Source organism: Numida meleagris, chromosome 4, assembly GCF_002078875.1.
Source record: "Numida meleagris isolate 19003 breed g44 Domestic line chromosome 4, NumMel1.0, whole genome shotgun sequence".
Lineage (NCBI taxonomy): Eukaryota > Metazoa > Chordata > Aves > Galliformes > Numididae > Numida > Numida meleagris.
The window spans coordinates 75,983,716-76,011,139 of NC_034412.1; the positions used below are offsets into that span (position 1 = coordinate 75,983,716).

General features: G+C 41.3%; 2 protein-coding genes across 13 annotated transcripts in view; one reads left to right on the top strand and one right to left on the bottom strand.

Moving 5' to 3' along the window:
- The window catches only part of TBC1D1 (TBC1 domain family member 1), a 106,198-nt gene that overhangs the window by 78,077 nt on the left and 697 nt on the right, over positions 1-27,424 (bottom strand). For 6 of the 12 annotated variants that reach the window (XM_021393435.1, XM_021393440.1, XM_021393436.1 and 3 more), the window contains exons 2-3: positions 20,357-20,884; positions 7,359-7,418 (exon numbers count right to left, since the gene is read on the bottom strand). In XM_021393435.1, coding sequence (XP_021249110.1) covers positions 7,359-7,418; positions 20,357-20,776 — 480 coding nt within the window. In that variant the 5' untranslated portion in view covers positions 20,777-20,884. Of the gene's footprint in view, positions 1-5,364; positions 5,936-7,358; positions 7,419-20,356; positions 20,885-26,841; positions 27,008-27,051; positions 27,343-27,424 lie in introns of those variants that run through there. The other 6 variants (XM_021393437.1, XM_021393446.1, XM_021393447.1 and 3 more) reach the window with 4 other exon arrangements.
- LOC110398124 overlaps positions 26,821-27,424 on the top strand; it is a 1,404-nt gene continuing 800 nt past the window's right edge. Inside the window, exon 1 of the mRNA XM_021395506.1 lies at positions 26,821-27,144. Within this exon, the coding sequence (XP_021251181.1) occupies positions 26,821-27,144 (324 nt within the window). The remainder of the gene's footprint in view (positions 27,145-27,424) is intronic.

Consider the following 27,424-nt stretch of genomic DNA (forward strand, 5'->3'; position numbering starts at 1 on the left):
AGAACCATTTATCACAACCCTTTGGCTGCAACCAGCCAACCAGTTCTTAACCCACTGAACAGTCCATCCTTCAAATCCATACCTCTCCAATTTGGAGAGAAGGATGTGATGAGGGACCCTGCCAAAGGCTTTGGAGAAGTCCAGGTAGATGACATCCATCGCCCTCCTCCCATCCACCGATGCCGTCACTTCATCGTAGAAGGCCACCAGATCGGTCAGGCAAGATCTACCCTTGGTGAAGCCATGCTGACTGTCTCGGATCACTTCCTTGTCACGTATGTGCCTTAACATGTCTTCTAGGAGAATTTGCTCCATGATCTTCCCAGGCACAGAGGTGAGGCTCACCAGCCTGTAGTTCTCCGGGTCATCCTTTCTCCCTTTCTTAAAAATGGGAGTAATGTTTCCTTTTCTCCAGTCACCAGGGACTTCACTGGACAGCCATGATTTTTCAAATATGATGGAGAGCGGCTCGGCAACCACATCAGCTGTCTCTCTCAGAACCCCAGGATGGATATCATCCGGCCCCATGGACTTCCACACATTCAGTTTCATGAGGAGGTCTCGAACTTGTTCCACTGTTACAGTGGGACAGAATCCGCTCCTCTCACCCACACCTTGAGGTTCAGGATCTTGGCAGACACGGGGAGCCTGACCACCAGCGAAGACCGAGGCAAAGCACTTATTGAGCACCTCAGCTTTTTCCATGTCTGAGGAAGCCACTTCTCCATCCTCATTTATCACAGGAGGAACACTCTCCTTGACCTGTGTCCTCCTGCCTATGTACCTGTAGAACCCCTTCTTGTTATTTTTCACATCCCTAGCCAAGTTTAGCTCTACCTGTGCCTTGGCTTTCCTGATCCAATCTCCACACATGCAGACAACAGCCCTATATTCCTCCCAGGCTACACAACCCTGCTTCCACTTCGCATACATTTCTCTCTTTTCCCTCAGTTTAAGCTGCAGGTCCTTGCTCAGCCATGCCGGTCGCCCGCCTCCTCTGCTCGATTTCTTTTGTTGGGGAATGGAGAGCTCTTGCGCTCTCAGGAGGGTGTCCTTAAAGAGCTGCCAGCTCTGCTCTGTTCCTACGCACTTAAGGACAGTTTCCCAGGGGAAAGCATCATGTAGTGTACTGGGAGTTAAAGAGTTAATGCTCCAATTCCATAGATTGTGGATAGTTCTAGGTACCTGGTTCTCAGAAGAGAAGAACTACTACATTCCCCAGAGGACTTTGCTGCCCTGTTACCATTTTCCAGTCAGAGGGAAAGAGAAAACTGTTCTCATATCACAAGACCTTCTCTCTTCTCTTTCCATCTCTCATCCTGGCAGCATCTCGCTCCCCAGCCGTCTCACTGTTGGTATTAGTGTGATGCCTACCTTAATTTTGGACACTATCTCTCACTGTATTGGATTTATTAGCTTAAATTGTAATTATATTGCATTATATTGTGTTATTTTGCATTCTCTTATCTTATTTAGTAAATTAGTTTGTTTCTCCTCAGATTGTTGCCGCTGTTTCATTTTCAGGCCCATCTCCCTACCCTTTTTCCCTTTCCCGGGGCATGGGCCTGTGGGTCCCCCGCCCCATTCGTCACGGAACCAGGCCGAACCTGCCTGTAAACGACTGACAAGAAACAAACTAATTTACTAAATAAGATATCACAATACAAGATAAGACAATATAATACAATATAATTACAATTTAAGCTAACAAAGGCCTTACTCTAAGTAAGCTGAGGGGATATGGCTAGGAACACCCAGAGAGACAAGCCGGAAGGTCGAAAAAAGGGGACATCTCGTGATCTGCAAACAGTTTTATTTTTCCCTCTGAGCGGAAAACGGAAACAGAACAACGCAAAGTTGTATGTAGGTCTTCTTCTCTTCTATCGACAATCCAAGGGACTAGAGCATTAACTCTTTAACCCTCAGTGCATTACATGATGCTATGAGGTGGAATACCAATAACCAAAAATCATAAAACCATGACACCAATGAACCTCATCAAACAAGACGTGCATCAGCCCTGCAAAGAGAGGAAACTGGCTGGCAACAGCTGTCCCCTTAGGCAAAGCGCAAAGGAGCCCACTGTCTGGAGCTGCATGTACACAATGAAGATGAAAACCAGTTCTCACTGAAGAAAACAGCATGGCTTCTTAATCGCTTTCAGATACTCAGTGGAAAGGGAAATGACAATGTTTTTGGTAGTTTTTGTTCCGTTTGTCAGTTAAGAGTGCAGCCAAAACTCTTCAGTCTATCTGTTAACCAGTACTAGCAAGAAAAACACAAAACTTTGGGCTGGTGCCCAGAGATAACATGCAATCCTCTCCCTGTGCAGCAGACTGACAGAAGAGAATGATTTCTTGCCAGAGCTCTGGGCACTGACCTCAGCGATGGAACCCTTTCCAGAATCTTTTGCAGATTTTTGCATCCATATGATTGTCTGTTCAGCTACAAAATTTGTAATTGCTAAGATGCCTTGATTCAAGTGAAGGAATGGTGATCCTATACCATGCATGAGAGTAGAACAGGAGCCCAGGTTCGCATGCTGCTCAGCAGTGGAATAAAATCCTCCAAATGCTGTCCTGCAGTCAATGCTAGATCAACTAGAGCAAGATCAGGTGAGTATGAGACAATGAAACGATTAATTATAAGGTTAAAGCAGCTTTATGAGTTGTTACCAGTATCTTAAGATTCTTCCGCATGGGTCTGATTTGGAAACTTTTATTTTTTCTTCTGCCCTACTGTGAGGTAGTTCTTCATGACAGCAGATGCTAGGCAGGCATCCTGAGTGGAACAAATCATCTCTTAGCATTTGATTGAGAAAGTTCAGAGCACAAAGGTTTTGTAGTCTTTAATCAAAAAAGGGACTGGGGAAATGCTGCCATCATCCATAAGGGACCCCTCTTCCCAAAATGATGAATGGGATCGCATACCTAAAACCGGATAAAAGTATCAGCTCCTGAAGCTGGCTACAGAACAAGCTGACAAGACGACATTTTTAGAAATACAGCATCTGACCAAAAAACATGAGGGATACCAAGGGCATCTAAGATATCCAGGTACAGAAATGCCTGCTGGGATGTTAAGATAACAATATATAGAGAAAGAAAGAGAGCAAGGTTATCCACAAACAGTGTGACAGTAAACACAATCCAGCTGTAGAGTCCTGGTACCCATTCACATACATTGAGGCTATCTTCTGCAAAATGCTCATCTGGACTGAAATCATCCTGACACATCAAATGCTTCCAAAAACACCAATGAGTAAACTTTGGATTGGCAAACTTTATGCTGGATTGAGTATTTTCTGTCTTCTCACAGACAGAAAAAAAACCCTTGAAGTCATCAGGAACTTTGCCGTGGGTTCTGACTAATTCAGCTAAGGCACAATCATATGCTTACATTCCACCGTGATCAAATGGGCACTGCTGAGTGAGCTGGTTGTGACCAACTGATCAGATCTTTATAAAAGAGAGAAAAAACAAACAAACCACCAACCAAACACATTCTGAACCTGCAGGTAAGTCCAGACAGACCTGTAAAGATATCACTTCAATCTGAATGGTTGGAGGCAAGAAAACCACAAGGACAACGTGGCAAGTGAACAACAGGGAAAATACAGCATAGTAGGAAATTGCCAAAAGAGGCATCAGAGGTTCTAAGCATTTACTCTGTTTTGGGACGGAGGATCTTCTGGCAGCTATGTAACTGGAGAAGGATGCATGGAGCAAAGTGGCAAACTGCAGGAACAGAGAATGGAGTTCAAAACAAATGAGGTTGCTGGTACTGTGCAGAAACAAAGTCAGGTGGAACCCTTGAGATCATCAATGAGATCATGACTGTGGCTGAAGCAGACACCTCCCGTATCCCTCCCTGGAGGGCAGTATTTTTTGTTCTTCTCAGTGTGACCAAGCCAAGGGACAACTAGCTGAGCTCTGCAAGATGCTGAGAAAGCTCTGGGAAGAGAGCAGCAGCAGCCAGCACAGGGACAATGCACATCTGTACATACCCCCTGACATGACTGGATAAAGCATATTAATGCCAGACTTTTTTTTTTTTTAAACACTCATCCCACTCCTGGCAACAGGGCACGAAGGATGAGATAATTAAAGGTGGATTAACAACCCATGACATAAAAAAAAAAAAAGTCCACAGAAGGACTTTGTGCCCTTCTCCAGCCTCCCATGCTTCCTCCTTCCTCACAGCAACCACTGAGAGGTCTCCAGAACAACAAAAAAAAACAAACAAAAAACTCTGAAAGTTTAGGAACGCTTTTCTGAAATGCAGCCAACCAAAGGCTATACTTGAAGAGTTCCTTGATCATGAAACTTAAATGGTTAAGCCAAGTTACTCAGACGGGAAGTCAGATGCTTCATTTGAAAATGTGTCTCATTTCCTTTGTGTAGAAGCACCATCTCACACTGGAAAATACATGTAAATACTACACACTTCTAATAACAGATAAGTTAATCAGTTAAAAAAAAGTTTAGAAAGTGCAGAGGAAAAACAGACTGTGAACAGAAAATGACATTTTACTTAACTACTTAAATATAAAAACACAGTTATAAAATTTATCTCCATGTGCTGTGGGTTACCAGTTACTGCACATTCCCATTAAATGGAGCCTCATGTTAGTTAAGATTATATGCAGTTCATTCTCTTACAGACATTCAGTAATGAATAATATAAAATGAACAATTTTAAATGCATGCTTTTATGGAGTTGTAGCTTAGCTGCTTTGTTCACATAATTAACCATAAACATGACAACCGTCCCACTGCCCCAAGCATATCATTTTGTGCACTTCAGTTGCAACAGTAGTAGCCTAGGAAAGTATATTGAACTCCATAGTAGGAAGAGCCATGCGAAGTAGCCAGTTATCAGTTCTCCACAACATAAATTAATAACTTAATAAACCTAACAGCTCTGATATATGCAAAGATCACGTGGATTTCTCATAACTGAATTCTGCAGCAATCCCCATAGACAGTTCACAGAGCCTATGGGAATTTTACTGGAGTCCAGATATTCTGAAGCAACTCCCGTATCAAAATAAACAGAAGTAGTAAAATAATAACACTTAGAATAAAACTTTAACCCTTTTTTCCCCCTCATTACACGGTGATGTTCTTGTTTTCATTAGGAAAAAGCTTAACAAAAAAGAATGTCAGGTCAGGTTTACATCTCTGCAGGTACAGGGTCCAGAGCTTGCTGTGGTGCTATTGCAATTTACATATGATAAGCAGGCAGCTCTGAAAGCTATTCATTTGAAAAGGATCCAATCCTACCCCACTGAAGTCATAGACTCGGTTGCTACTATATCCTTATGCACCTTAAATGCAGGTAACAAAAAGAGGAAACAAGTACCTTATTGTCCTGTTCTTTTCCAGAATCAAGCTGAAGAAACTTCAATTTCTGTAACGTTGCCCTCATGTCATCAGTCTGGAAAAGACCCCAGTAGGAACTGCCACAGGTTCTGTCCTGCAGCCCCAGGGCCCTGCAGCCAACTGGCGGTGTGCAGCTGGCCTGGCCCACGCTCTGCGCCCCTTCCCATCGCCAGCCCTTCCTTTGCTTACAAGCTGCAGCACAGTCCTGCCCTAGAGATTTCCTGTCTCACATGGCATTCAGAACACCACTGGAAATTTCCTAATGTCATGACTTGCACATATGGTAACTCTGAATGATGCATACAGATCTGCATTATTTATTAAATGATCTGCAATTTTTATTTTGTGTTGTGCTGTTGATCATATTCTTTCTTCTGTCCTGAGAGTGGAAAATTTTATCGGCGATGTTCCCTCCCACACACACTTTCATTTACAGTTTCTTATCTCTACCCTTCCAACCCTCTTCTCAAGGCTTATAAAGCGTACCTTAGGCAGCGCTGTGGGCTCTTTGCTGTGATTTTATATAGCTTTGGCTAAGTTATGCTGTCTTTCAATAACAGTAAGGACACAAAATGGCTAGAAAACATCCCTAAAGCTAGGCTTCAAACACTGTCTGTAGCAATCTGAAAAGATACTTTTCCTGCTATCCAGTTAGCTTTTCATTCAGAAGTTTGCAGTTTCAGGTTTCATTACAAACTGCATTCCACATGGAGTTATTCTAAGCCAGTTCCGTCTGACTGCTAAGAATGTGTCGGAAATCATTTGTGAAATATAACGTACAATGCAGAGACATAAAATACAGCAACAGGATTTGTCCTTGTTGAGTTTTGGTGGTTTTGATAAAGCTGAATCACTTCAAAGGGCTCAGGATATGTTGCTGTAAGACACGGCTGCACATTTCTGCCACATGTGCTGACTGCACTTCCGCTCCTCTGCACGAACAATGGGAGCCTTAAGACGCTGAATCAGCTCTCCCCAAACCATGAATCCACATGGACAAAACGGATTTGCTCAGATCAGGTCGCTTTAACCATTTCTTATGACTGGGAAAGCTAGGGTACCATTGCTATAAGATGCCTGGAGTAGGTAAAACGAAGGAAATGTGTACACATTTTCAGGAATAAAGCTCAAAATGTGCGTGGCATCCTACTTAAAGAAATTAAGTTAGAATAAAATAATTAAGGCCCTATTCTGCCATTTCCTCCTTCCCATGTATTACCAGTATCATCAGGCAATTCTGATGTTCCAGAAAAGTCTGCACGCATCTGGACAGATGCGCTGGACAGAAGAATTCCTCTCAGACAGTCACACCCTACATTTTCAACAACATTGGAACATGGTGAGTTCAGCTACCACTGCAGCCTATGAATGTGAGCTCACAAGTCTGATTGCACTCACAGGCCCCAAGAACCTCAGAAGTTATCTGAGCAGAGTTTCCCCTATCCTGGAGTGCCATAAATTCTTAGTCTTCTGTTGGTTTCAATCATAATTGATTTACGAATTAAGTTTAGGCTAGCTTTAATTCATTTTCTCAGTTTGTTTTTAACATGCAAAAAGCTGTAATATTAAAGCCAAAGAGATAAATAGATTACATTTGCTCATTGGATATCCATAGCAACCCCCATACGTGTGCTTTGATTTCACTCAGAACAAAGCTGGGATTGAACTCCAGTGGAAACTGCCTTCTGTTTTCTTTGTTTGATATCCCTGGAAACATTTCTGACCCTTGCAAACACAGGTTACTTATGGGTACTCTATTAAAACACCAAAACTGCAAAGCTTTCACTGAAACAAAACAAAATGGCTTCATTTTAAAGGAAAATTAGAAGCATGTCTTCTACAGCACTCTGCCTACCTGATGAGCGCTCACTGGAAACCTCCTACCAGCAAAAGAGAAGCACATAAACAATGTACACACACTGCTGTTTGCTGCCTGCTGGATGTAACTCATTCACTATGGAGTTAGTAACTTACTTGTACATGATATTCTGAAGTCCTGCAAGTTTCTGGAAGTAATACTCTGATCTTGAGGACCTGGTATCCAGAGAGAAGTGTATTATAATCAAGCTCAGAATACAACAGCGCTAATGTTTTTACATCCATCAGATATCCTGCGGTGGGGAACTGAGACATCCTAGAATATCAGCCAATACCAAATATTGTCCCATGGAGCACACGTCTTATTCTCTACCTATAATACTGAAGAACACACTGTATTTTCTTAGCAACTCCAGCAACACCAGTATTTCAGTTCTAGAGGCAGCACCTTCACGTGTTGTTGGTTTCTGTACTAGCTCAGAACACAGCAAAATAGCAACTCATTTCATGTAAAGATAGCCTAAACAGAACTTTGACAACGCAATCTGGAAAAAGAAAGAAAAATGGGAATCACAGCACTGAAATTCTTCTCTAAAGCCCACCAGGCTGTGATTTCAGCCAGTCTTAGATTAAGATATCAGTATCTCTAAGATAAGGAGAAGAATTCCCCTGCTTGTGGGAAGCAAAAGCAGGAGACGTGAGAATCATCGGAGCTAGCAATGCATCTTACATTTCCTCGGGACGGCCACTAAGTGGCACTTCAACACCTCGGCTTAAGCCGTGACGAGCCTGCAAACTTGTGAATGGAGTGGGGAAAAAAGGTATCCACTCTGGGAACTTATCCCCCTTAAGAACAATGAAGCCGTTTTCCTGCAATTACAGAACATTTTCCAAGGGCCTGACTGCATTAAAAAAATTACTGGTAGAAAGGCCATACAAAAAATGCCATGCAAAGGCAGCAATGCTGCAGAGTGCCCTCCAGAAGCATGCCTCCTCTTCTAAATCCCAGTCTCACTCTGGAAATCAGAGCACTTTACTCCACACTGATGTAGCATTCTGAACTGTGCATGGAGCCAGGAAAACAAAAAGCATCTTCTAGTTCTTGGTCGGACTAAAGAGGACCTGACTTTCTGGCACAACTTATAACATGCCTGTGCATGTTAGAGCAGGCTTTGAACAGCGCAGAGAAGCAACAGCGCTCAATGGATTTTGCTTCTAAGACTTCAGTATATTACTGCTTCCTAAACATATGTCATAATTTCATTTGCATTTTAAATCAAAGGAGTAAACCCAATTCTTCTACTAGTGATGTTGAATCAACTTTGTTAATCATCCCAAACATGCTCATGTATCGTAGCAGTTTTCTTTTTATGTGGTTTTGAAAGTGGTTCTATCAAAAATTTCTCTAACGGAATTAACCACAGAAACTGGACATCAAGTACCTCCATGCTCAGCTTCCTTACTGCAAGTATTTCTGTCATCTTTAATGGAATTAGCTTGAACTTAAAGCACGTACATTTTCAGCATCAAAGATTCAGAGGTAAGACTCACCTACGGTTTACTTTTAGTCTCTCAAAGAAACACGTCTATTTTAGTTAGCCACGTGTTGAGACGTATAAAATACCTCCAGATATTAGCTGAAAGCTAGTATCAATTATTTTCTGCATTTCTACTGTACATGGCCTACAGAAATCTCAAATTAGCCAAGTTACGGATTTCATCTTATTCTCTCTCACCATGAAAGTCCAGTACAGTATGGTGATAAGTACAACACATAAGCAACAACTCAGCAAGTCACTTTACATTATGATTACAAACAATAACATTTTTAAGCATATTCTGCTCATTATGTATGTGTGAAACTAGGTTGTTTGCTGGTTATGGTTGAAAGAAGAGGCTTGGAGACTAAAGCATTAAATCAGTTATACAGAAGGATCAAACTCAGCTTAATGCAAGAGTTGGCAGCAAGGCTGTTTTTATGGTCAGCAATACATCTCAATCACTGTCACTGGGAAAAGTGGGGGGAGGGTGGGAAAGAAAGGAGAAGCAAGCATCAATCAGTAGTTTCATACAAAGGACAAACCAAGTATAAACTGGTATGATCCACTCAATCTTTGTATCTGATCGTCAGCGCTCAACCTTTGGGGCAGACACACATATCCATTTAAGCCTATATTTGTCCAGCCGCACAAATCATTCTGTAGGAAAATATTTCCCACAGCCCTTCCCATAACTTGATGTCCACAGAGAGGGTAAAATAACAGAAATATAGAACAACTGTGTCTATACCAGGCAAGGGAAAGCACTGATTTTAAGATAGCAATTTGTTACCGTTATTCACTTTGACATAGAACTGGATGGGAGACTGTGCTGCTAAAGTAAATACAGCAGTTGCATGTGCCTCCTCTGCATTGGTTTTCTGCTCCACTACAGTCAAAAAGCCCACATGTGATGACCCCAAGGGCACAGCATAAAAGTCAGCTTCATGCAGACAAAACTCTAAATGAAAAGCTGATTGCATGGAAGAATAACAAGCTACTTTAGAGAGGTGATTTTCTTGTTATCATTATTTATTAATTGACATATTTGTATTTTAATACATATGGTTTTAATTTATCCATTAAGGCCGTTACAGAATCTGAAAATAAAAAAAAAACAAAACAAAATACAATTGAATGGACACATTGAAGTATCCGTAAGTGAATTAAACCCCAAATTTTTTGGAAAAAAGTTTTTATTTCTAGTAATCTCTGACATAGAACTCAGTTCTACAACCTAATCCATGCAAGAAGACCTCTCGAGTCCATCTAGATAGATCACATTACCCTACATGACAGAAACGGCCTTTGTTTTCTCATATATTTGAAAAACCATTTCCCTACCTGTTTAAAGATGTTATCTCTCATTATGGAGCAAAATTACATTGTCCTCTGTATGTTACTGTACTACATGCCGTGAAAACTAACAAGGTATTAAACAAGACTGACTTTTTATGCAAAATGTTCTTTGCTAAAGCAGTTCTGGTTTTCCCTCTAAAATATACTTTCTGCCTTTAGACTGCACCATCACTGCACAATGTATCACAAAATTAATTTTAAAACACCACAACTGTACATGAAGTTCCTTATGATCATTAACTAATTAGACGAAGAATTAAAAACTGTATTTTGCTTACAGATTTTCTGACTTGCATTTGGCAATCAGTAAGGCAGCATTCTTCCAAATATCCTCTATTCTGGAAATAACTTTAATAAGCCACAGCAATGGGTAACTACAGGAAATACAACAGAGTTACTTTATGATTAGTTATTCCTCTTTGTAGTGTCATGCATTCAGACTACTGCACAATGTTGACATGAATCAGACAGTATTTTCTGAACTCTTAATTCTGTATATGCAACCTGCGTTTCAAAATTCACCCTCTTACTTTGGCTCAGGCACAGCTCGTACTACATTTATTTGCCCAGAGCTTTTTGCTGGCTGCCCCCTAGTTTTAAGATGTAGGTTTACACTACAACTTGCTCTTTACGCATATTGCATCCAACACCTTTGCAGAAGGCAGACTTTGTAGAGGACAGCAAGGAGAGCTGTATAATTTCACTGTTACTATTTTGTTATTCTTAGCACTTGTGAAGCTGGAGAACCTAACACACAGTGCTGGGGTAATGCACGGATACTCACAGTCCCTCAGCTTGAAGGCTTATGTTGTTCTTTGACAACTATGTGGATTTAAAAACCACCAAATTTTCAAATCATCTACTACACTAAGTTAACTTCAAGATTTTCAATCAAATTTGAATACTGCATCATCACCATGACTCTTACGAAGTTGCAGAAGTTTGTCACAGAAGATTAACTTATTTCTTGGTAATGGTATTCCTCAGCAAAGCAGAAAAATATTCCAGCTGACAAAGTATAGTAAATTAAATACAGGTGGAATACCACAAAGTTAGTCCCAGAATGAGGTTAAAGCGACAAAATTGACAAAACTGTCACATGCACCCCACAGTACGTTTGGAGCCCTTTTGGCTGCTAGGGCACAACGCTGACTCGTGTTCAACTTGCCATCAGCCAGAACCCCCAATCCCTTTCCACAGTGCTGCCTTCCAGCCTCTCATCCTCCAGGCTGTACATATAGCCAGGGTTGCTCCAGATGCAGAATCTAGCACTTGCTCTAGTTAAATTTTATGCAGCGGGTGACCGTCCAGCCCTTCAATTTGTCTCTCTGCACAGCTCCTCTACCCCTGAGGGAGTCAATATCTCCTCCCAGCTTAGTGTCATCCACAAACTCAATATACCTTCAAGTCCTGTATCCAAGTCACTGGACAACACGGAAGAGAACTGGTGCTAGAATGGAGGCCTGCAGAACCTCATCAGTGACTGGCCACAAGCCTGATGCAAATCCATTTACTATAACCCTTTGAGCTCAACTTGTCAGCCAATTGTTCACCCATCACATTATGTTTTTGTTACCAGCACACAGACTGTTCCTATGGTCTGGGCTGAGTCCTCCCGGAGCAAGGCTACTCCATCTTTGGGTTCGCTGAGCTGGTACACAGTGACTTCTTCTCACACAGTGCCAGCAGTACAAACTTCAAGGCCTGTTACTCTTTGACAGCCAAGGGCTTCTGTGTTACCTGTGCAAAGGCTAAATAAGGCTGTAAGTCTTCCTGTGCACCTCCACCCTCCTAGCCCTTCTTTGAGATCACCACAAAAAGTAATATCAGTTCCTGCTGCACAACTCAATCCTTCAGGGTACCTTTTGGGGCTGTGCTGAATTTGCACCATCTGCTAGTGAAAGTACCAGGAAAAAGATGCCCCAAATTACTTACGTTCTCACTTTAGTTCCTAAATTCACGTCAACTCGAAATCTGATAAAATATGTAAGGTGACTGAACAAGGTGCACTGGGCTGGTTTGGAGCAGAAAGTAATGTTGGTGTTGCACTAGCTCAGTACTGCCCTACAAAGAGAAGTAAACAGGGTATGTAGGACTTCACCTACAATTTAGAAGACTAAGTTCAAATTTTCAGTGCTATTACCTTTTCTAATCCTAGTTACGTGTTTTCCACTTACTAGCACTACAGATCTTGCCTGTTAACAGGGACAGAGAATAGCCTTTTGTCCAACCTCAAGCACAGAAACCAAGGCCTCAGTGCCCAGGAGTGAACAAGGTCAGTCTCCCTCTTCCTGCACAAATGCTCTAATCACTGGTTACGTGGCTGCTTTGTGCTCAGTGTCCTCATATCAGTCATGGGAGATGTAAGAGCCTGCCAAGCAGACATATAACTAGTACTGAACCACAATCTTTCCAAGTCAGAATTTGTTCTAGGAATTCCCACTAACAGTATATCCAGGAACTCGTACTGATGAAAAACTTAAGCGTAAATGAAAGCTCATAAATACGTTACAAATACTGTACTTCTGTAGTCTCAGTTTCTCTGTATCCCATCTGCCACTCTGTAAAACAGAGACAACAGTCCTCTTTTAAGTGAAGTGGAAGCTTCTGAAGGAAACTCCACTGCAGCTCTCAAGGACATTTGGATATTATGGGTTATAGCTCCCACTTCCTTTACTGGGATTTAAAAACTACCAACATCAAAACTCGTAACAGAAGGAGTAGTATTGAGAAGCCATCACAAATCTGTTAATTATTATTTAGCCTCAGTTCCACTGTTTTGTATATCTGCTATAATTCCCAACAGAAAAAGTGATGAAACAATAATCTCAGCTAAAAGAGAGAGCACAGGACAGATCAAGTGACACACACACATACTTCCAACATATTTAAGTTGAGAACAGTGAGATCTGATACAGAGTACTACATTTCTGAAATCACATGAAGAGTTTTTAGTAGTAATTCTGTAGCAGAAATGTTCATATGATTTAGCAGATTGAGGAATTCACAGTAAAATATAGCAAACCATTTGATTAATTTCCTCTTCCTTGCTGAGGCATGATCTCTGACTTTTAAGTCAGGAAATGGCAATAGTACTGCACAAACAACTTGCTCCATGCGGTAATCAGAAGTGAAGGCTGAGGGAAATCATACAGTATGGGAGTTGGAAATAGGTGATCTTAAAGGTCATAGAGTAGAATCATAGAATCAGCAAGGTTGGAAAAGACCTACAAGAGCATCCAGTCCAAACATCCACCTTTTGCCAATAGTTCTCACTGGACCATATCCCTCAACACAACATCTAAAAGCTCCTTGAACAGCTCCAGGGTTGGTGACTCCACCACCTCCCTGGGCAGCCCATTCCAGCGCCCAACCACTCTTTTGGAAAAGCAGTATTTCCTAACATTCAGCCTAAATCTCCCCTGGCACAACTTGAAGCCATTCCCCCTCGTCCTGTCACTAGTTACAAGAGAGAAGAGGCCAACTCCCAGCTCACTACAACCTCCCTTCAAGTAGTTATAGAGAGTGCTAAGGTCACCTCTGAGCTTCCTCTTCTCCAGACTGAAGAATCCCAGCTCCCTCAGCCGCTCCTCATAAGTCTTGTGCTCCAGGTCCCTTCCATCCCAAGCCACTCTGTGATTCTATTTCGTAGAAAACGCTGGTGAACATAGGAGAGCTTAGCTGAGCTAGAGATGTCACTAAGTCTCTCCAGATTCTGATAAGGCATCATAAAGGCTTGGGACAGGGTCACCTGCTGTCAAAGGCCCTGAAAGCAGAGAGAGTTTACATACATAAATCCTTCGAACAGACCCCAGGCACTGAGTTGGCTCACTTGGCCCCAGTCACAGTTACACTCTTGGCTCAGGGTAAGTGTAAAGCCTGCTTACTTTCTGAGAGCAGCCAGAGCGTAGCTGGCTGTTGCATTACATATGATACTCTATTAAGATTTACAGAGCTAAACTTTGACCCACTTTATATACCAGCTTATGTATGTGCACAGGTTTGTATTTTTATTCTTCATTTGTTCTGCTGTATTCTTCCCCCCTTCTGTTTTCACATGCATTTCTCCAGTTAGCATATTGGAAATGGAAGAGACTTCCTAAACAAGGAAAAGCACCAGCATTTTGCTAGCACTTTGGAATAAAGAAGCTTGCATCAGGAAAAAAAAAAAAAAGAGAAAAAGAGAGAAGAAATAAAGGTTAAAAAGGATAAAGAAAAGTGCCTGTGAATAAGAGGGTAAAAACAGACTTATGAAGCTTTGAGCTGCATGGAAGTAAGGCCAGTTACTCTGTTTTGTTTCAGTGGATCTTTACTTTTTGGTTTTTTTGCAAAAGAAGAACCTAATTTTAATCTCTGTAGACTCATTAAATAGTAATAAACAAAATACCTCCATCTGTACAATTATCTTGCTTGAATTAATTTAAGAAAGGGAAATGGTCCTATTAAAAATGAGATATTTAGTGAGATCCTATCTTTGAGTCTAACACAAAAACAAGTTGCATAAGAATCCTAAGCTAAGCCTCACAACAACTGCTTTGGAGTTCACAGGACCTTTGCAATTCCTTTTATAGATGAATAATGTGAAGTTCACTCACAACTTCAGCTCTGTGCAGCCTCACAGTGAGCTAAGTCTCGATTATCCAAAACCAGCTTCCCTAGGACATAATCAGCTCACAAACAACATGCAACAAAGCACACTGCATTCCAGGTAATACAATCTAATCTACTTACGCACATAAGCTATTGTAACTCATAGAAGTAGGTGAAGGTTGTTTAAAAAGTAGTAGCTATTAAAGCAATTAGTGCACACAAACACAAAGGAAGAATCTCTGGCAAAAATGGAGATTACTGTTGCGACCAAGTAGCTCAACAGCAGGACAAGGGTTGCATTTTAGTAAGTGCAGTGGTGTAAGGAGACAGAGCTTATCTCTGCAATGGGATAGATGTGGTACAAGAGAAATCCATGCAAAAGTGCCATCAACTTGAGGGATCCCCCAGAGGGATCCCGTCTTCATCTGCTGCATCCACACAGGCACTGTCACCCTCATGGCAACATTCCTGCAGCTGACAGAAGCCCGGATCCTGGGCCAAAAGCTCCCCCTTGTTTCTGACACTGCAGAATGAAGGTTTAGAAGAAGCCAGCAGACTCACACGCATCTTGTGCATCCGTGATCTTGCTTAAGTCACAAGCAGTATTTCTCTATATAATAGAACAGTTTTATACAAGTCTTTATAATAGAACAGAAATATCCAGTGCTCTCCAACTATAGCATTAACAGTTCTGGTAAAAACAAATATATATTACAAGCTGTTATGACAACTTGCATGCAGACTGTAGAAAGAGGGAGAACGAAGCTTAACCTTTTCAAAATCTGAAACAAATGTTTTACATATCTTCATTCTCTTGTTATCAATCATTGATATTCTCACAGAAATATTCCTTCTCAGAAGACGAGGCTGAAGTTTCTAGGCTTTCCCTCTAAACCTCCACTTCGTGATGCATAGAAAAACAAGGAAAAAAGAAACTTTCAAATAAAAATCCAACAAGGCAGACTGATATCCACAGGTCACCTCCTCCAAGCTCAAGAGCAGTCTATCCCAACAGCAGGAAATCAGGTAAAAGTGCCAGAGGATGAACAAGCAGCTTGTAGCAAAACTCAGACAGTAAGGAAGTATACAAAAGGGGTAAGCAGGGACAAGAATATAGAGAAACTGTTCAAGGATGCAGAAAATTCACTGCTAGGAAAGACAAAACCCATCTGCAGTTGTGTTTGAAGAGTGATGTCAAAGGCAGCACAAAGGGCTTCCTAAGCACACAGGTGACAAACAGAAGTAAAGATGTGGGCTGCTGCTGAGTGGGAGAGGGGTGCTGGTGGCAGGCACAGAACTTGGAAAATGCTCAGGTGCTGAATGCTTTCTTCACATCAGACTTCCATGAAATCATTAAGATTAGAACTGTTACCCTCTTATTGTAATAAAAGTAAAAATATCATAACAACAGTGCAGGCTTAACCAGCCTTAAATCTAAATCAGCCCAGGGCATTATCAGATAAATTGCTGTGCCCAGTATTCCACTTGCCAGCCAAAATATGAATCAATTAATATTAAACATACCTAAGAAAAATAATTTGATACACTAAAGAAAGATCAGAATAACAGGACACAGAAATACTATACTATACATACTGAGCTGAAAATATGAATAAAAATTACTCTTCCTCTGTAATATTCTGGCTGCTCTGTGTTGGAGAACCTGTGACAGTATGGCATTAGCTTCTCATGATCAGTCTTTCATTCCTCAGAGTGAATGAAGAACTAAGCAAGGTATCACATGGAAGAGTGGAGCTGTATTTGTGGACAATGAATTGATGAAGACAACAGCACACTTCACCCACAGTTCCAAACACTGTATCTTTCAAACCACCACATCCCAAGCATAGAGCAAAAATGCAGTAATTTTCAAGTAAACAGTTTTCCACAGCAATGATGCCAATAGCATCACATCTCTGTAGAACTCAAAGCAAATTTCAGACTGGAGGCCACGGGGACAATGTGTGGGCTGGTAACATGTTTCCATTCAGGCCATCACACACATACAGTAACCAACCACTCCGGCCAAACTGCTCAACAACAATGCATTCTTACAATTAAGGTACTATCCCACAAGCAAATATTTACTGCAGAAGTAGTTTTTCTTCAACTTCCATCACCATTACTCAACACAGCGGGCATGATCCCCATCTATGACCTATTCAAGGTCCATTCCACTATTCCAGGTCATTCCACCTATGGCCTTCAGGTGTTCCCCACAGGCAATATAATTGATTCCAGCTCCACTTCTGTTAGTACTAAGTGAAGTGGAACGATCCCTATATGCATATGCTTACGCACAAGCGAAGTGCCAAGCAACAGTTTGCCAGGAACACTTCTTCTATCCTTCCCTTTTTACTGCTGTATCAGCCCAGAAAGTGAGCTGTATAATGCCATGATGATGCAATGGAAATAGTTATACAGAACCCTACAGAGTGAAGACAAATTATACAGTAGGGCACTGCCTGTTCTCTCACTTGTAAAGAGAAGCAGCACAAAGAATTCATAGCAGAGTCCTGACTTTCTTTAGTATTAATTACTTGTCTACCGATGTCTTCTCTAAAGAGGACGACACATAGGTAGTGGAGCAACAATGAATCTGACAGCACTGCATTCATATCCAGGAAAATCATTGCATATGTTCCCACAGCTCCATCAATTCGGGATTTTAGAAACATATTACTCAGCAAAAAATAATTTCCCACTAACAAAATGTTTTCCTATTATATAGTAAGATAATCTCTCACTAATCAAGTATGTATTCCATCTCAACATGTACATATAAAGTAATACAACTACAGCCCATTTGCAAAGCCCATGCTAAATGGGCAACCATTCCTAGTTTTCTGCACATTCTATCACATCCAGAGGAATTTCTCTGTCTGAATAAAGTTCAAGTTTCTAGTTCTCCTTTTCAAAGGCCTTCACTGCTTAATCTTCTACTCAACTGCTTTCATTTTCATCTTCTTAAGTCTACTTCTCCTGCAGACATCCTTCTGCTCTCTTATATTCAACTTACTCTGATGTGTGGATATACTCAGAACTTATTTGCAAGCCACAATTATCTTCTACTTCAAATCCCGTCTGATCTTACCTAAAGAACTCCATGTAAAATCTAGCCCTACTACAAAGAACTGTGGCTTTTGTAGTTCCAAGAATTACAAGGGGTCCCCTGGTGGTTTTTTGCAAAAAAAAAAAAAAAAAAAGTAGAAATAGATGGAGTGGGATTATCACAAAAGTTTAGAAGTTCAGGATCACTGGATAAGAAGTTGTTATCAATACATAAATTCTGTGACCAAACCTATCTGACCTACTGCTTCAGCTCTGTAAAACAGACACAAAGATAAAATATATATATTTTCTCAACATTTTTGTTCACTCTGGACTCTAAGGGGAATATGACCCTGACAATGCAGACTAAGTCTGTAAGATTGTTTTTGCATCTTCAGAGGAGATGTTAAGAGAACTCAGGAGCAAGACTGCCAGCATAGGAGTCTGCTGAGTCACACAGGCTGCAAAGGTCCAGTTTCTAAAATTTCTTTCTTCTGAAGCAGAACATGAGCTCAGCAACATAGTGCTAAAGTCTTCATCCCAACTCACATTTAACAAACAGCTTTCTCAGTTTGCAACACAGGCATACAGTACACTCTTGTCCTTTCAAGCTGGGTATCTGCTAACAGGTAACAACAGCTCCCACCTCTCCATAAACGTACAAACATAAATTAGCTACAAGACAGAATATGGTAATACGCAGGGCAGAATAACAACAACAAGTATAAGGAACTTGCATAACGCTGGATTAATCAGAAATTACACAGAATTTCTGTTAAGAGATAAGATACGAGATATAAGAACACTTGGCATTTCCACTATCCTCTTGACAAAACACAGGTCTACAAATGCTGATTAGGTGCCTACCTCCAAATTAGTAACCTAGCTTGCAAAAACAGTCAACAAAATACCTCTTGGCAATCAAGACAAGTTAGGAAATGAGAAGTGAATTTTCATCTGAGGTGGAAGGTAGTCTTTTAAAGGACAGATAGTTATGCAAATTTAAGAGCTAGGTAGTTAAAATAGGAATACAAAAATTGCAGAGGTTGTTTCCAAAAGCAAGTAGACACAGCTGCAAATTTAACTGGAAAGTTATTGTGTTCATTTCAAACAGGTCCAGGAATTTGATCAAACTTGAGAAAAAGAGTACTTCTTTTTTCATTCCTTTGTTGCAAAAGAAAATGTATCGGAAGTGACTGGTGTTGCATACTAACCATAATCCTGCAAAACCACAAATCACTAAATGAAGTGCAAAGGTAAACTGCAAAATGCATTGGTTTCCATTCAATGCCAAGACCTGAAAGATCTATTCCTTACTTCTAGTTGCTTATATATGAACACTTGCTATTCTATATTCTAACTTGACAAGATTTCTCAATTGAATACTTACAATTTACGACATATTTTCCTCCTAATTTATCAGAACTGTTTTTTTTTTTTTTTTTCCCTACAGGGATTTAACTAAGGCTCTTTCCATACGTTTTGACCTCTAAACTTGAGACCATGCACTTGGAACTGTATAATGTTTTCTATTGGGCAGGTTGGCATAAATCCTACATGCAGTGTACATTCACATAACTGCTCCAAGGTGCTTCAGCAGGACATCTGAGGCAATCAAACAGCATGTAGCAAGATACTGTTTTCCAAAATTAGCTCTGGTCTACATTTAAGAGGTGAAGGACATGTCACTGTTTTGCCTGCAGGAGATCAACCTATCACAATAGCCTTGTGCCAGTCTTACTCATTCAGAGAGTTACTATCTCACATTGCTCTCAAACAGAAGCAGCAGCAATCATCTGTTTTTAATGCTGCAACCTTTTCAGCACAGACTCAATTTGCATGTGGACTGAGGGAAGTTTCACCCACAGCACAAGACTTGCACACACAACTCCCATCTTGCAGTGTGCAGCAGCAAGCCCATGTTTCAGGCTTGAGCACTGCGCAGTGGCCTCTCTTCTGTTTTCTGACACCACATGGGTGACAGAGCTGGGAATAGGCTTCCACAGTGTACTGGAGTTCAAGGCATGCTATGTACTGGGCTACAGCCCATCACTTACATCTTCTGAGAAAGGAAGCGCCTCTTTCCCAGCCACATAGGTCTCAATTCACGAAAAGAAAAATTTGAGAGGTCTGACCATAGGATTAGATAAAGTTCACAATGGCTCATGGGTGAAACCCTAGCCCCAGTGACATCAGCAGAAAAACTCTCACTGACTCAGGGGCCAAGATTTCACCGCATATCCCAAACTAGGGTGCCTTCTAAGCCAACAAAATTCAGGCTCTGATCCTGCAGGAGATTTACACACACTTCACTTCACATAGCAAGCAGTTCTAATTCAGCAGAACCATTAACATCAAATAAAGTGAAGCATATTGGTGAGTTTTAGAGAGATAAAGTCTTTAATTATAAATGGAACCTTAAGGTCTTAGAATATGGTGGGAAGTTTCAAACAGTACAAAAGCAAATCTATTTTAGAAGTAGAGTCAAGTCCTCCTCCACATTGACATTTTTTTCTGTAAGTCCTTTGATAACAGAACAAGAACAAATTCTTAAATGTGATTCTGAATGTTACTTGATTTGGTGTGTTGATTTTTTCTTTTTTCTTTTTTACTTACTTTTGTTTGATCATCAGCTTTGAATACATAGCAGATACTTTGCTGATTTGCTGCTCCATCCTTTATCAGGCAAGCAAAGTAACTTGGATCATGGCTGTTGTGAATCAGTTTGTGGACATGCTGTGGCTTGTATTCAAACAGACCAGAACAAATCAAAGGATCCCACTGCTGGATTTTCCCCGTGTCTGGTTCACATCGCAAACTCGATGGTGACACATAAAGCCGGATTTGGCTGATACCAAGTTCTTCTTTGGAAGACTTTGTACAACTGAGAGCCCGGATCTCTGCCACAATCCAAGGCAGCATGGACATAGTGGTTAGGGAATGCACAGGCAGGGAACCTACAAGCTGGAGTGTGAAGCTTGCTGAGAAATCGCTAGGTGCTCGATATTTCTTAGCTTTGAATGTTATCGGCTCCATTTTACAATCCTTCAGGGAACCAAGACTAATTCACAGTATTCACAAGTATGTCAGTTCCATGGAACAGCAATATTTGGATGGTTCCTTTAATTAAGGAGCAGTAGAAATCTGAAAGGAAAAGAGAAAGTTACGTTGGTGCTGCAACTCTGTTAAAAACTAAACCATCAGTAACACAAATATTTAATAGATTAACACTAGAAGAGAGATACCAATCATTTACCATGACCTACCTGGAACACTTCCCCTACCTTGGACCTTACAGTTTCAGGTCTAACAAACACAATAGTACTAAATATATTGCTTGGAAAAACATCAGTCCTAATTTAAAAGTTGTTCTTGTAACTCATTATATTATCTAATGAGCAACTAAACTCAAGAATGCACCTCCTCTCTAGCCTGCTTCTGCTTCATGGGCAGGCTGACATGGATCACATCAGCCTATTTCAATCCTATTATCACAGAAAGAACTCAGATTACATTATAACCTTCACAGCATTTGAAGTCAATGTTTGCTGAGACACTTTCACATTTGAAAGCACTGAAAGAAAAGGTTATCTTCCTTGTTCATCAGTGGATGAGTTTGAATTTGGCCCCTTACACAGAGCTGTTTTCTTGAGTACAGTTTGCAAAGTGGTCATGTGCTGGGACCAAGCAGACCTTTTTCCTTAATTAACACCCCAGAAACCTTTGTCATCTGAAAAACCTAACAGCAGTCAACTGACCCAATACAGACAAACCTGGCACAGACAAGCAACAATCATTACAGGATCCCACAAAAAACAACAACAACAACAAAACCCACGAACCCGAGGATGATTCACAATTCATGACTGCATTTTAAGGGCTTGTTGGCCGGCCAGAAATATTTAATGTCTGCCACACTGATATTGTATCATTTTCATTTCTTAAAATATCAAGTAGAAACAAGTTACACATAATCCTGTTATAACCCAGTTATACTCAGCAAATATGAATATTACATACTGATCATTTTAGCAGCAAAATCCAGTGGCAGCATTTATCTACCAATTCAGTTCTACAAAATGCAGTCCATGAAAACAAACAGCTTGGCATCTGTTGTATCACTGTGTTTTAATTCTTCATTAATTGAATCTGGTTTCAGCTGTTGCATTATCCTGCGTGAGACTGATGAGAAGCTGACAGGCCTATAATTGCCTACATCTAAATACCATGACACGAGCTTACCCTCAGCCTTCTGACAGTTTCCCAAGAAAGACCTATTAAAAACAACCTGAGTAGTCCCAAGAACTCCTGACAAAACATCTCATAATTATATTTGTACAAGTATTTAATAAATGGCATCTGTTTACTGTGGCAACACTACTTTTGGTCTTTGTTCATCTACAATGATGATCAAAAATAGCAGGATTTTTCTTGTTAGTTTTCATTAAACTTGGCCTTTATTTGTCCTCGCAAAAAATATTTTCAAACTGAGTTTCTATGAGTGCTTCACATTGTTGAAAATAAAAACAAGTTTTAGGATTTAAAAAAATAAATTGAAGAGAACTTCAAGGTAAAAATTCATTTTAAACTAAATAAGTACTTACAATGTAACTAATTTGCAAGTATCCAAATGGGAAAAATGGTTCTGCAATAACTGGCAAACTGTAAAACCAAGAGACCTGCTGAAAACATGTGTTTGGGGAGTTTTACTTCTTTGGAACTTTTGCATCTTCTGACAGATGAACTATGTGACAGCACTAGAAGTCACAAGGATGCCAAATTCAGCAGGAAGACCCAACCACGCTGCTATTTAAAGACAGTGTTTGAAGAAAACATCAACAGTAGCATTCTAAACATGCTGACTACTTTTTTTTAAAAAGTTATTTTTATAAACTTCAGGGAGGGTGGGTGCATGTTTGGTTTTTGTTTGATGAGCAAGCAACCAACCATCTTTCATAAGATGATTATAAATGCATTGCATGGGATAGCTGCTTCAATAATCATTTTTACACCTTATCAGTGTAACTACTAAATACAGTTAACACTATAGTTTTGCATGTCAGAAATCAAAGAAACTTCACTTCCTCTTTGACACCCTATTACAAGTGCATTCTCCTTAACTGTAACAAGGAAATACAGTTCAGCAGCTTGCAACAAAGACTGGATTCATTCCTGGCTATAATCATGCATGATATAAAACACATGGAAATTGAGTTGACAGATTTTAGCGTTCTCATTATTTAGTGACATACATAATAATCCGAGGATAGCAAAGCGAAAGAAAGCTCCATTCTCACTTGAAAACAGGAGCAGCAAACTGCTGAACAGATGACCCACCAACCACATCCTATTTGTAACTGTATTTCTCAATGCAATTAATTGCAAAAAAAAAAAAAAAAAAAAAAGCCATGCACTTAAAAATACAAAGTCATCTTCTTTTATGTCAACTTTTCAAGGAAGAAAAGTTTCACTGGGAGTACTACCACGTTTTGTTTTTTTTTTTTTTTTTTTAATACACTGCAGCCTCAAATAGGAGTAAATATCACAACATAATACATCATTTTGAGTGCCAACCATAAGGACTGAACATGTTTTGCTTTCTCTTAAAAAAGTCAATATTCTGTCATACTTACACAAACACTGTATGTACTGTTGGAAAGTATTTAATATAAATGTAAAGCTTCTCGGCATTCATCTCTTTTTATGAAAATAAACATCTTGCAAAGTTGACAACATAAATACTCCTGTCTCTGCATTTGTTATTCTTAAAGAAAAACAGTTAATACTAAAATCAAAACAGTTAACTAGAAGTTAGAAGGCTGTGTTTTCTAACATTGAGGGGCTAAAAGTGCAGCTTCTCAGAATACAAATTCAACATCAAGAGTTCTCTACACCTACCCCAAAGCATTCTGCATGTTACTGTTCTGTGTATTCCACCTCTCTTGTCCCAGTCATTTATGCCTTGTTTCCTCCTACTGATACCTGGATCTTAATTTACATGCAAATCCCACCAAGAAAATCATACCAATTGCACATTAGCTTCCATAACATCCTCTAAGTTTACAGCAAGGACTTGGTTGTACCTCAAGTATTTCCATACATGCTTAACTTAGACCTATAGTTCTGTTCATCTTAGCAGGCCTATTGCTAGCCATAAAACAAAGCACACATTATGAGCAAAGAGTGCCTGTGTGTTGAGCCAGTCTCTGTTTACCCTTGGCTCTGCTACTCTTCATTGCAGCACCTTTATCATCCTCTGGCTGCTACCACCCAGCTCACCCCCTCCAAAACCCAGCTCTGCAGGTGCAGTATTCCCCTTCACTCCCTGTACCAGTACAGTAGACTCACACAGATCACATTTTCCTCTCAAGTGTCTGAGTGATTAACTCACAAACAGCTTCTCCAAAGCTCATTTCACCAGCTGGGTTCCTGCAGCTGGAAGAGCTCTGCTCTGCACCCCCTGCTGCTCTCCTCCCAGTGCTCACTGGGATGGCTCCTCTTGTTCCTCTCCATCCACATTTGAAGTTCAGCACCTCTTCTGCCCCTTGCACTCACTGCTGAGAAGTGCTTGGCATCAGCTTGATTAATACTCCCCAGCCAACTCTGGGAAGTCTTAGTATTCTCCAAACTGTACTTTAATGTTGCCAGTACTGAACCTGCTTTGATATAGCTGTAGGTGCTCCATCAGCAGGAAAACAGCCAAAGTGTAGCACAAAACAATGGGTACTGGATGGTCTCCACATTTATTGGCAGTGGTTATGATTCAGACCTTTAACTGTAATGTCTCTGAACAAGGACAGTTGGATGTTGGATCCAAAATTGCATGCCTCAGCAGTAATTTTAGAGTGTCACAAGTCAGGTATCACAGAATTCTTTCTAACAAACCCTGCAAAGCCATACTAGTGAATCTAACCACACCTTCCATACTAGGAGCCACTAGACTTATCCACTAACAGGAAAGATACTCATGGGGATGCAGATTTGCTCCATGTCCTCAGCTTCTCCTTCACCGCTATCAACCAAAACTGCTTCTCACAAGCAAGGAGCAGGCTCAGACAGCACGTAACACAATGCTGATAGGCCTGTTCTAGCAAATCTGATACTGTGCTTTAAAAAAAACATATATATATACATATACATATATATGTAGGCAGCTTTGAGATGGACTCCGGCTAATATAGAAAACAAGGCAAAAAGGGCACAGAGACAGTCCTAAACCAAGAACAAGCACATGAATCAAGAAAAGCAGTAACTGCTACAGTGGTGAGGAGCTATCCTTCATCCCTTGTTTCTTCTGGACTAGAATAAATTCAGTACAAAGACACAGCCAGAAGTTTCAGACTCTCAATCAGTGCACAGATAACTTCTGATCAAAGCCATCTTTCGCTTTCCACCACTTCCCCCCAGGGACATCGGGAGTGCCAGGATGCACAGCAGAACCAGTGAGTCACAAGACATGTTGGGCAAGGCAGCAGGCAGGGCATCTGCACACCAGTGATTAAATGAGGAGTGTGGTCTGTGAGCTGCTTAACTGCAAGACCCAGTTTCCCCAACTTCAGGGTTCATCCAAGAGACAACTGTGCAGTTACTACACACCAAGTTGCCGACAGCATTGCTTCTCTCCATGGACCTGTTTCCTTTTTCCCCTTGAAGAAGCCAAGAAGCCAACTACAGAGCAAGGTCTTGTGAAGAACAGCTGGTCTGAAAGAACACAGATTAGTTCAGCTCTTCCCTACACAGCATTAGAGCTGAACATGACCGACAAATGCAGCCAAAGGCACTGGTACTGGCTGCACTTTACCACTGATTATTTTAGCAGAAATATCATCCTAGTCGGGGATTATGAGGAGCCCTGGCCTGCAGCCAGAACACTGGAAAGCAAGCCAGAGCGAAATATCACTCCTCTCCCTCTGTCTGATCCCTGACCGAGATTTACATTGGCTTCCCTCACGCTGACAGATTTCTCTATCTTCCTAGCAGGAAAAGCAGAATACAAATGAGAACATGTATTGGATACGTTGTGATATGGTCACTGCTGAGAAGAGGTCCTTGTCTGGTTTCACCAACATGCACAAAAAGAAACTCTTCTCCAGTGTCACAACACAGCATCCCTTGGATTGCACTGTGCGGCAGCTAGCTGCAGGCCTCATCATCTTGGAGCTTCAGACAACACTTCTGAGCAGCCTTACTTCACAGGAGGAAACAGGCCAGATAACATGCCACAAGTTGCTCTCCATTTTCAAACAGTTCTCATTTACACCAGATTGGCACTTGGAATCATAAAGTCCTCTTCTTTCACAAGGTCATTCTATCTGATAGTCTCTTCCTATCTGCTGCTTCCTTCTGGAACTACGTGCAGTGAGCAACACCACATGCAAACCCAGAAGTCAATCTGCCTCAAACTATTGGTAATTTCCATTCTTTTTTCACATATATATGCATTAAGTTCTGACTTCTAAAGGAGTCTTCTCAATTCCTTCAGCAGCTTTGGCTATGGCCATCAGTAATGTTCTACCATACATGCTGAGCAAATCAATTCATTTTGTGGCATCGCATCCAAGATATCTGCCTACACAACCAGCAGTTATTTTACTCCCCAAATGGGTTATAAATAACTAAATAGATTAATAATAACAAAAGAGTCAAGCAAAATATTAAAACACTCCTGATTATAAGCATACAAGCTTGTAACTATCAAATGCAGACAATAGCTTGCTGTTCCTTCCCTTTATACGTGTTACTAATAACAATCCATAGAAATAATACTCAAATGACTGAGGTCAGAACTGGGATACTTCTGAGCCAGCTTTGCACTGACCCAACCAAGGCACCAGGTGCTCCTATCCTGTAATGCAATGAAGGAATCTGTTAACAGAGCTTGCTAGCTCTCTTACATCCTCAGTGCCATTCCATTTTGTCCAACTGCACACCTACAGCAAAAACACCTGAGTCCAACTTGTCAGTTAACCAAATTATAAAGTGAGAAAAGTGCCAAGTCATCTCATTCTTTCTGTGCCTCATTCCTTCCAAAACCTGCCACTTCTCTCACCTGCAGGCATCTCTACTTTCACGTATTACCTATGGCTTTCAGCTTTACTTACTTTTCAGTAAATCAAACTGTGAGGATTTCCACCTCAGCGCTTGCAAGTGGTGACGGTACGATCCGTCAGCGGCCGAGGGGCGCATTTCTAAGCGCGGAACCCGCGCTGCCCCGCTCCAGCCCCGGGCTCAGCCCCGCCCGGTCCCGCAGTGCCACCAGCCCCGGCCCCGCAGCACACGCGGTCTCCTCACGCCGCGCTATAAATAACTACCTCTCAGACCTCGCCTCAACACGCTTTTCACGAGCTCATTCCCGTGTTAATGGAGAACTCGAATTTAAAGGGCCAGAAAAGCAGCGTGTGAATGTGAGGGGTGTTGAGGTGAAACTCCCGTTCCGCTGCAGATGGAAAGCGGAGCCGTGTCGCACGGGACGGGCAACGCGAATTCAGCCCGGAGCGCGGTACACTCCCCGGGCGGGATGCACGACCGTCTCACAACTCCTCCACTTCCTCAGAGCTGAGAGCCGCTCTTCCTCCTCCCGCCCTCGCTAGCAGCGGCCCTGCCCAGCCCAGCGCTGCTCCTCCGCCACCCCCGTCCCGTCCCCCGCCGCCCCTCACCGCCTCGGGGCCGCCCTTACCGGCGCCG